Source organism: Girardinichthys multiradiatus, chromosome 19 (genome assembly GCF_021462225.1).
Source record: "Girardinichthys multiradiatus isolate DD_20200921_A chromosome 19, DD_fGirMul_XY1, whole genome shotgun sequence".
Taxonomy (NCBI): Eukaryota; Metazoa; Chordata; class Actinopteri; order Cyprinodontiformes; family Goodeidae; genus Girardinichthys; species Girardinichthys multiradiatus.
Window position 1 is genome coordinate 15,337,965 of NC_061811.1, and position 11,241 is coordinate 15,349,205.

General features: G+C 38.9%; 1 protein-coding gene across 5 annotated transcripts in view; it reads left to right on the forward strand.

Annotated features, from left to right (window-relative positions):
• Positions 1 to 11,124, forward strand: part of cep170ba (centrosomal protein 170Ba) — a 36,990-nt gene extending 25,866 nt beyond the window's left edge. For 3 of the 5 annotated variants that reach the window (XM_047344896.1, XM_047344898.1, XM_047344900.1), the window contains 8 exons: positions 34 to 1,653; positions 2,620 to 2,866; positions 5,170 to 5,275; positions 6,156 to 6,281; positions 6,363 to 6,451; positions 9,127 to 9,220; positions 9,306 to 9,357; positions 9,445 to 11,124. In XM_047344896.1, the coding sequence (XP_047200852.1) occupies positions 34 to 1,653; positions 2,620 to 2,866; positions 5,170 to 5,275; positions 6,156 to 6,281; positions 6,363 to 6,451; positions 9,127 to 9,220; positions 9,306 to 9,357; positions 9,445 to 9,674 (2,564 nt within the window). In that variant the 3' untranslated portion in view covers positions 9,675 to 11,124. The remainder of the gene's footprint in view (positions 1 to 33; positions 1,654 to 2,619; positions 2,867 to 5,169; positions 5,276 to 6,155; positions 6,282 to 6,362; positions 6,452 to 9,126; positions 9,221 to 9,305; positions 9,358 to 9,444) is intronic. The other 2 variants (XM_047344897.1, XM_047344899.1) reach the window with 2 other exon arrangements.
• The last annotated feature ends 117 nt before the right edge of the window (positions 11,125 to 11,241 follow it).

Below are 11,241 nucleotides of genomic sequence, written 5' to 3' on the forward strand. Positions count from 1 at the left end.
ATGAATGATATTTAATGATTGTGTTCGATACAGCACGGGGTACTATCATCCACAAGAACGCAGTCAGCCAAGACAATTTGGATGCAGAAAGTTCAAGGGCTCGACGCATCCTTCAGTCCGTGCCGCACAGGGACAACAGCGACATTCTGACTCCCAGCATCCATGTTCATTATAACCCAAACATGACATTCGACATAGAGGACACTACCTCAGTAGCCCCCAAGCCTGATGATGGTGTTCACAGGTTAACAGTGCAGGATGATGTAGAGCCTGACAGCCTGAGCGATGCCAGCAAATCAGATGATGGGTCCATTATAGAGCAGAGTAGGAGACAGCTATCCGAAGCAGAAGAGAAGCAAAATGAAGACAACTCCAGACTTCCTTTTAAGTCCACGTCTTTTTATATCGGGTCAGAGGAGGAGTCCAAACCACAGCACGGAGTCTTTAAAATCAGCACTCCTAAGGCTGAGAGAAAGTCTGTATCTAGCATCTTCTCATCAGCCACTCTGACCAAGCAGAAGGGCATTCAGAGCTCTGGCATTAAGGTCACTGCTTCTGCTCCCATATTGAACCAAAGGACAGATAGTCCAGAAGGTAAAGAAGCAGCAGCACCTTCTTTGATCAGACAGGAGAGCTTCACCAAAGAGAGGCCAAGTAATGCCAGACTGCCGAACATCTCTAGTCTGCCTGTTCAAAGAGACCCAGACTCTGGGTTTCTCCAGGGGAACAGCAGTCAGGACACTCAATCTTACCTCAAACAGACAGAGGATGTTCTTGCTGTTCTGGAGGCCAAATTCCAAGCAACGCCATTAGTGACTACTCCATCCCCCATAATGGACTCTCTTTCTGGGGACTCTGATGTGGATACGTCCAGCACTGTCAGCCAGCACAGCAATAAGACCAAACCACATACTCTAATTAAGAAGACATATGCTGGTATCCCTCATAGAGACAGGAGAACTACGGACACTATTAATCAAGGGGTAAATAACCAGACTGAAAAGCTGCATTCTTGTGGTTCAAATGGTGGTAACAAGGCAGAACCCTTCAGGAGGCATGTTGGACTAAGACGTAGTGTGGGGAAGTCTGGCTCTACAGACCTGAGTGACGACCCTCAGAGCTTACCGTACTCCGATCAGGAAAATGGCAGCAACCAAACCCACAGAAAATACACCCTGCCTCTTCAGAAGGAGGACGGCAAGTCCTCCAGAGTGTCTCAAATGTTAAGCCGTGCCAACAGCTTATCAGCCCCAAGACCCACAAGGGCCTCCATGCTCCGACGGGCTCGCCTGGGAGAGTCCTCAGACAATGAGGGTACAGAAACTGATAGGTTAGCCCAAGAGGTGAACAGCCCTGCTGCAAAGCAGCCCCAAGAAGCCAAGAAACCCTCTAGACTGGATATGTTGGCCATGCCTCGAAAGCGTACCGGCTCATTCAATACACCCAGTGACACAGAAGCTTCTTCCACCCCACAGTGGACGGGCAAGAGCACAAGCTTTTCCAGCCGCAGCATAGATCCGAGCAGCAGCTCCAATCAACGGATTTCTACTCCAGGAACCAAACCTGTGGAAAGGCCACAGAAGTCAGCGCTCAACAAAATGCCATTTTCTCGCTCACGCTCAGGCAGTGCCAAATATACCAGCAGCACAGCAAGTAAGTGGATTATACTCGTATATTGTCCTTTTAAACTAAAAGATTGGAGGCGTTTTGTCTTGAATCAAAGTAGAATAAAGTCTCAGATTTAGAAAATTACACCTTTTAATACTTCATTCTGGCTCTGGAGAAGTATGGAAAAAACACAATGGAAAATCTAAAAATATTTGTATTTAGACATTATTCCCTAATTTTTTAAAAGATCCGTCAGTCCACCAACCTCACCCACAATCTATCAATTCGTCCATTTATCCATCATTTCTTATATCCATCCAGTAGAAATAAAGAAGAAATAAATAGAAATGTAGAAATAAATTATCTTCCATACATTGTTATATGTTATATTTATACCTTGGGCTAAAAATAACTAGCAACTACACAACCATTGGTCTGGACAATATTACATTAAAAATGTGGAGCAACCCAGTTTGTTCATTTGTGGTATTTTTTTGTGAATTGTGCTTGTTAAAAGCCATTTATGATGGGAGCTGATTTGGGCATTTTACTAACATCTAAAACACTAACTGCACAGTATTCACAAAACACTTTTTTCTCATCTGCTTTGGGTTCCCATACAGAGTTGTTTAAAACTAATTAATACAGCTTTCAATATATGCAGCCATGCTAAAAGCTCCCATACTCGTTCTGAACTAAATGAAATAAAAAGTTTCTTGGGACCTATAGGAGTTTTCACTTATTGGTTTTTAGCAACTGTGGACGTTGTGTGCTGATATTTAGTTATAGACAATTAGGGAAGCTTATAAGAACACTAAATTCATAGATGTGGAGATGAGGACTTTCGCAGCGTCTTCTCTGTCTTTTGCTATGGGAAATGTTTTGGTGACTCCTCTCTGAAATACGTGGTGATGAGTTTTCTAAAGGAATTCTTTCCCTGCACTTTCATTTCTCTCCTTTTCCCCACCTCTCTGTACTTGTTTTGGAAAACTCTAACCAACTCACAACGAGGCTCTAGGAGGCGACACAAGGGTTCTGACTATACCTCTACCTCAGATGAAGAGTATGAATCAAACTGGAGCAATCTTAAACACAAACGCTCCCAACCTTCCCCAGCTTCTCATACTCCACACAGTCAGGCCCGGCCTCAACCAGTGGTCGCCCAGCACCCAAAACCCCGCAGCAGAAACTCTGATGAGGAGAACCGTGAAGGAGAAGCGTTCCACAACTGGTCCACCCACAGTGCTGAGATTGCCCGGTAAGAAATGTCACAAAGCAGCCAAACTGCTGCAAATCTTCAAAATTAAGTCCACTGTTGGATACTATTTTTTGGTCGAGAGAGTTGATGCAACAAACTCTCAAAAACATGCTAAGATTGCATTCACACCTGGCACCAGTCCTGAGTGATCCAATCATGTGCCAGCAGCTATAAACTCAGAAAAGGCTAATAATGTTGAAATGTTCTGGGATACTTGTTTCTGCAGCTAGTTTAGCTGACTGAATCCATTCTTATTAGGACACACTGAAGGACAGTTCTCCTTAATTTAAAAAAAACGATGTTCTCTCTCAATTAAAGGTTTTTATAGAATGTTTATGGGATTTTGCGGTTTATTTTGATCTCTTTTAGAGCTACTGCTTTCACCATTCACATTATAATCTCAGAATAGCGACCTTCCTTTTAATTTTAAACAGCAGGTAAGTGTTGTCAAGAAGCAGTGAGATGTTTTATTGCATTGTGTTATGGGTTAGAGAAGTTTTTAGTGTATTTTTTTTTTTTTTTTTTACATCTTTCATGTTGTCAGTACAGCTACATTAAGTAAGCTGATTAGGAGTTTATAGCCAAACTAACTCTACAAAATGTGACCCAGGTGAATCTTAGCCGAGTTGATGTCTGAGTAATACCATAGTTCAATTAATAAATATTTGGGATTTTACAGAAAAATCACTAGAAATGTTGATATCCTGTTTATTGCTCAGCAAAGTTTATTTGCATGTGAAACAAGTAACTGAGATTGAATCACTCAGGATGGATTTTAAAGACAAATGTTAATGGTGGTTGTTATTCATGTCCACTTACATCAGTATGTTAATGCCAGTTCTGAACAGGGTCAAACAGTTGAATATTCAAGGGACTAAAACACAGATTAAGTATATAATATGAGCAGATAAAAGACAGAACAAATAGGTTAAATAAACCATATCTTCATAAATGTGCATGGATACAAGAGTTATTCCATCACTTTATGTATCATAACAGAGCTGTTTCCCCACCCCTTCATTACAGAATGAGTAATAGGTGTTTTATGTATATTTAAATATTTACTTGTTACAAAAAAGTGTAAAATAAATATATTCTCTTCCTCTATTTTTATATTCTGTAAACTCAAAATGTACATCTTTATAACAAGCAGATTGATTCCCTAAATTGTTCAAAACGAAGCTTATCCTTCATATGTCCAAAGAAAATTGCAGTGGCTCAAGCTTTCACTGGCGTTTCTTCTACATGTAATTAATCGATTTGGCTTGTTCACAGCTGATAACAAAACTCTGCTGCGAGGATCCTGATGAGCACTAACAGAGGGCCCCACATTACCCCTGTCCTAAAAGGTCAACTCATTGGTTCCCTCTATTATGTCTGTTGTTGACATTCAGAGCGCTGCATTTTTCAGGCCTCTTTCTACATCTGTGATTTGATTCAGCCTTTCGCTTCGGCTTGTGGCCTGAGATCCTCCGAGCACAATCTATTGATGGTCCCTCGCACTCCTTAGGACCCGAGGAGACAGATCCGTCCAGGTTGTAGGACCTAGACTGTGGGATGAACTACCACTTTTACTTACGATCACTGGACCTTGTCAATGCTTTTAAAACTTAAGACATTGTTTTTTTAAACAAGCACTCCAGCTTCACTGGTCCCAGGGCTGCTATGACCAACTGTATGTTGTTGTAGTGCATTTTTAAATGTCCATGTAATTGTATTTAATGATGTCTTCTTACTGTAACGCACTTTGCGACTGCTCTCTGAGAAAGGTGCTATATAAATAAAACTTACTGAACTGTAGGCATGCCTTGATACCAGTAGGTGGCCCATACTACAGAGCTGAACATGCACACAACAGGGGACAGAACTATGCTCTATTTTGATGTAAAACGGCAATATTTACACAAAACAGCTGGCCTTGGCAGCTGTGCAGGATGCAGTTTAGTTTTACAGCAAAAATAAATTATACCTTTTATAATGGAACTTATGGGAGCTGCACCAGAAATAAATTGAGCTATACAAGGAAAGATCAGGACCCTTCTACAAGTCAGGTTAAGGACAATTAAATAAAAAACAAAATTTGAAGTGTTATCTTGCACCAGAAAGTACAACATTTCTTGAATTTTATAACAAACAGCATATTTGCTTTGGCTACTGTAAATATATAGCAGCTTGATCTCAGACATCTTATCTCTGCCACCGTCTGAAAGGTCAGCTCGACTTCAAAAACACAATGAACTTTTGCCCATTTATTTCTGTGTCCTGACATGAGTTCTGTGTTTTCTTTTTTCTCTAACTGTAAGGTTGAGTCAAGATCTGGCCAAAGACTTGGCTATCTTAGCCAGAGAGATCCATGATGTAGCAGGTGACGGTGATCCACAAACACCTGTAGCAGAGAACAGTGAACAGGTACATCCCAGGTTGACTGATATTTAACTTTCTGCATTATTAACAGCAAGTTTTATTCCAGTCTTTAATCTGATGCAGTGGAAAGCACCTTTTAATTATCACTCTCTTGCTACTGCATCACGATTCAGTTTGTACTTTACAAATGTATAAATATACATAAACATTTTTGCTTTCATAACTTTATCAAATTTCTTTAAAATGTGAATAAAAGAATATTTTTACATGTGTACATCCAGCCTTTTAAATGTGGACATTTTATTTTTTTATCATTTTACTTCCACTTTCTTGCCTTGACTACGACATATACACATGTAAGATATGAGGTGATTGTAAAGTACCGTGGAAAAATAAATCAACTAATGTGGTCTGACCACTGTATGTTTTTGTTGATGTTTTTTTATGTTAAGCAAAGCAGAATTCAATAACTCTTCATAAGAATATAATTTAGTTAAATGTCTAAGATCTTATAGGGATGCACCGATCAGGTTGCGCCGTCAGCACCAATTTCTAGTTTTCTTTCAGATCTGACCTGCTGGCTTCAGTACTTGTTTCATTTTTTCATGGACTAAAATCTATAAAATATATACTTGTAAACTTTGTTTTAATAAAACATCAATGAACATGCTATTTATTGATCTGTTCAAAAACCAGAAAAAGTGGTTTTCCCACCAGCTGCTCAGTCAAAGTAAAATTGGCCAATTTTGGCCACTGTGTGATGTATTGGTGCATCCATAACATCTGGTGTCGTTGGTTAACTCTTAAAATTCTTATTTAAGATTGCAAAATCCAAATCACTGTTGCTGAATGGGCATACCAGTTTTAGTCTGCCGGACCCGTCTAACCTCTGAGACCTAACTTCTGAACTCTTATTGCGTTCCAGAAGGTCCCTTACGTCTCAGAGCCTGAGGTAAACCACAGAGTCCCACAAAGTCCTGCACCAAAAAGAGACTCTGACCCGAGATCAGGCGACCAGAGCTCCAGGCATTCAGCTCAAAACAGAAAAGAGGTTTGACACGATGAGCTGCCTTCATCTTCTGTTTTTAGAACCCTTGTTTTAAATTATAACTGCTGTTTTCTTTCTCTGTAGGCTAATGTGGAAGGTTTCATCTTGAATCCCATGTATCAAGTCACGGCAGCCATCAGAGAAAACACAGAGCAACTTGCTGAGAAGATTAAGTGAGTTTTGAAGAAAAGAAACCCCCCTGCATGCTTAATCTGATTTGAACTTCAGTAATCATATTCAGCTACATTGCACTGAGCATCTGATCTTATTTAATTAAAATAAGTTAATCAGCCTACAGACTGACTGTATGGGACTTGGATCAGAGAGACCAGCGCCCATATTCACAAAAAATCCTCAGACTAAAAGTAGTAGTAGTGATGTCATTCTAAGTAAAATCTTCGAATTTCTTGAGTGCCTTAAGCAGAGAAGATGGCGGGAAGACCAAGAGAAAGGAGAGATCTTATCTGTACAATGAATAACAGTGAATTAATAAAATGCTACCGGCTCGACCGCACAGGGATCCACTGCCTTAATAGTCGAGTAAATGAACACATCAACTTATATAACAATCATACAATCATTAACATAGAGATAAGATTAAGCTTCTCATCCCCTTAGGGGGAAATTAAATACTGGACAGGTTAAAGGTCAACCTCTTGTAATATTAGGAAAGATAAATAAATAATAGTAACAATAATAAATAACTGAAATGAATTAAAAAGTGAACAAAATTACAAACAAAACCGTACACAATTATTAAAATATTTAATTTTTTGAAAAGGCTTTCAAAAAATAAATTTGGAAAAACTTGAAAAAAATAAATAAAAAACTCTGGACAAGAAACAGTACAATAATCTAAGCACTAAATACATAGAAGGAGGATGTAAATGAGGTGAATAAGTATTTGCTATATTGTACGTGATGGTGTCAGCAGCCTAAGCCTAAATGGTCATCTACAACGTCTGTGGAGAAGTTCTCTGGTCTGCTGCTACCTCCTCTCTAGCTTCTGATTGCAGCAGGTACCAGAGCTGCTCACATTTCAGGCTGGTGCTGAAAACAGAGGGAACGACGCATTGATCTGCAGGGAATGCCTGTTTGTTCTCACTGTGATCCCAGGACCAAACTCCACTCCACTCTTCTCCACCAGCTGTCTCTTGTCCTGTTCAGTTCGGTTTTCTCTGCCTTTTTTTGTCTTCCTCATTTTGTTTTGGTCATTTTACCAAGCTAAATCTCACTATGCAAGAAGGAGAACACAGTAAGTTTTAATATTAGTATTAAATTAATATGACATAAATGCAGTATGAAAATGACCAGCATGACGAGTAAACATAATAAGTAAAGGTACATAAGCTATGTTTAAACATTTTGATGCTGTGACAATTAATTTAATCTTGCCAAGTTTTATCATGATTTACATATTTCTGAATCCAGTCTAAATGCTATCGTCAGTTAATTTCTCTCCATTGATTACTAGGAGCACATTTTCTTGTTTCTATTAAAAAGCAATCACTTAGAAGCTCTTAGAAGAGGGCATCACACCTAGCAACAGGGTCAACCACACCTCACTAAGATAGGAATTTCTAGGCTGAGATAGGAGCTGTCTGAGAGGACTTGAGAATCTTTGTGAATACGGGCCCTGATCTTCTGGGTAGATGTCAAGTAAATTAAACAGTTTTTCTTTGTTAGATTTCTGCACAGCAAACATGAATGATATGCATACACTCACCTTGGGAATGAATGCCATTAATTGTAGGACTTAAAGGATGTATTTGAATGATTCTTTTTTTTTTTTTTCAGAGTGTAATGAGAATACAACAGTCATACAAGAATTGGATGCATAAGTTATTGTAGATTTAAAAATATATATATGCCTGCCACCCTCTCTAATATTTATTTGCACCTGTACACCTAGCAGTGAAACTGACCCTCAGCATGATGCTACCACCACCATGCCAGCTGGTACAGTTTTCTTACATTTGAAAGTCTCTACTTGATGCCCCCAATACTCCTTTTGTCTTTTTTGCCAAATTACTTTATATTTTTCATCTGATCATAAGATGTTTCTTCAGACGACATTTAGCCTGCCCATGTTAGCAGCTGTGGATTTCTCACGAACTTGAAAGTGTTGAATTTGGAGCTGAAGCTTCTTTTTTTGGTTAGCTCTCTCCTACGTTAAACGTGCTTCACTGATCTCAAACTATGTCTGTTTGAGATCGTTGGCATGATGGAAAGTACAAATCTGTCCACGTTTTAATCATCTGACCCAAAATGTTATCCTTGGATGAAAATAAATTGTTAAAGAACCACCAAGCCTTCATCATAAACTGGAAGCTACTGCAGCACCAGTGTCTCTGTCTCCAGTTTGGTGACAGGACTGCTCCAAAACAGACTCCACCAAGCTTGACAGCTGTTTGCAGCCAAATAGGTTCTGCAAAAAGATGTAGTTTTTTTTTAGATGAGGCTGATTGAGGTCTTTGGTGACAATGGACGCAAGATGGTTTGGCTTTAAGACATTTAAAACACTGCCTTCTGTCAGGCATGGAGGTGGTCCCATCATGCTAAGTTTTAATGTCAGAGGTATTGGATTATTGAGTGGGTTGAAGTGGGTTCAATATTTCTCAAGTTTACCTCAGATTTTTTACCTGAGAGGTTGCATCAGGAAAATGATTGACATTAATGCCAATAAATACATGTACATTTTTCACTGGCACTGAATATTTTTCATACCATAATCAAGCCTAAATGTAAAATCTAGTACACTTTACTACAGTCCACACTAATGCAACAATATTTTGGTCACATAAATACAGACGGCAGCTTTTTGACCAGAGCCCTTGTCATTATTTAGGGTTCTGTTCCAGGATAAGTTGGATATCTGGGAGGACATTGAGGCCAGAATTAATTCTGACAGTGACGTTACTGTTGGCAAACTTTCCGGCAAGGTTAGTGTTTTATTTTTATTGTTATTTACAATCAAGCTCATTCTTGTTGTTTCAGTGTTCACTTAATCAGATGTCTGTATTTCAGGAAATGGCATCTATTTTGAAAGAACTTCGAAGGGTTCAGGTCCAGCTTGAGGGTGAGTGACTTAAATCAACTTCTTAAATCTTTAGAATTTTAAATACAAAAATCTTATATTTATTTATTAATTTATTTGTTATATCAGTTATTAATGCAGCCATGGACCCCAGTGGTACATGTGGAGCTACTAAGACTTCACCTCCTGCTGCTGCCTCCTCTTCTTCCTCTGAAGTTCAACCTTCCAGAACTTCCTCGTCTCGAGACTGGAGGACGGTCCACTCCGTCTCCAAACGCGGCGGCGGGCCAAGGCCCAGTGAGAGCGTCAGGAGGGCTGCCGTGACGCCAGACGACGTCCGAGAGGGATATTTAGTCTGAGGTCCAACATGCACTGAAACACAGGTTTACGACCTCAGCTGCGTCTGTTCAGAAGCAGCTGTGTGCAAGTGAAACCAGACTGAGAGGAAGTGAAACTGGATTTAAAAAGCTACGGTGAACTTACAATGTTTTCACTTGTAGTTTTTTTGGGAGGCATCTGCATGAGGTAGTGATTTAAGGAAGTATCGTGACATTTCAGTAAATCTCACCTCATATTATTATACTTGATTCTGTGTTGCACATTGTTCTCTTTATTTGCCAATAAAATAACTTTTATATCTGATTTTTAAAAACATGTATCTCTGTAGTTAATTGAGAACCAGCCTGAGTATAATCATCTCAGGGAAATCTATAAATTTATGTTTAGCTGCAAATTATTTTTTTAATAAAACCTTCAGATATTAGTAGACTGGTGTCCTCAGAACTGCATTACATTTCTCTTTAAATGTATATTTTTCCAGTGTTTTTGTATTTTCTCAGACTACATTTAATGTAAAAGAAGAATGTAAAAGCTATTTATAAGTTGTTTTGTGAAGAACACAGCAGTAACTTTATAGCTTCCTGTGTCAGATTGTTGAATGTTTTACACAGCTGCTTCAAGGCAACAAGGTGTGTTTTTTCTTAGGTTATCGTCTCTTTATGCAGGAGCTGTTTCTTTCAACCGAGGATGGATATCCTTCAGGAATGTGCAGTCTGAATGGAAGGAGCTTACTCCATTCCAGTTAAACCACCTTGCTGAACAAAGCAAGCGGTTATTATAAAAACGGCTTTTTAAGCATTCCTGCTTTTAGGGGAAAAAGGTGGCGTTGAAACTTTTTATGATCTTTCCCTTTAAAAGCAGAGTTGAAAGAAAGATTTGGCCAAAGACGATCAGGAAAAGTTGCAATTTTTTCTTTCTCCATTTGATTTTCCATCCGAGCTCTGTGGTTAGAGGTTCATTATTCCCCCAGTCTGTTTGATTCACTGTTGTTTGTCTGAATATATCCGTACATCCTAAAAATTACCTCTTAATTTTGCCCTTTTGCACTAATGTAGAATGTTTTCAAGTTATTATTCTAAGCATTTTAAGAGGGTTAACTTACAGCAAGGAAAGCTTTTGTTTTCCTCTTATCAATGCAGATTGTGCTGGTGATTGTAACTGGGAAGAACCTATAAGTGCTGTACAGCTGCGTGAGAGCCAGTTGAAGAGTTGTTTACAAATTCAAGCAAAAGAAACATTTATTGTTGGGTTTCGATATCTGCTGCTGCTGCTGCTTCTTTATGGAGAGGAATTCCCTTTTTCCCCAAGAGTTACAGAGAAAGTGAATCTTATGTTTCAAATTCAGTTTCTTTTTCCCACCCTAGATGATTGGGTTATGATTTGCTGGTCGTTTTTGATGTTATTGTTCGTATAAGTTATTAAATGATTGATTTTTTTTTTTTTTTCAAATAAATGTAATCGGCAAATCTTTCTTGTTTCTTTTTTATTTTTATTTTGTGTCGTATTTCCTTACAACACTCTGCTACTGCTGAGCCAAACACATGTCTGTAAAGCTGAAATGAAAGTAAAAACAGGAACTGTGCTTAG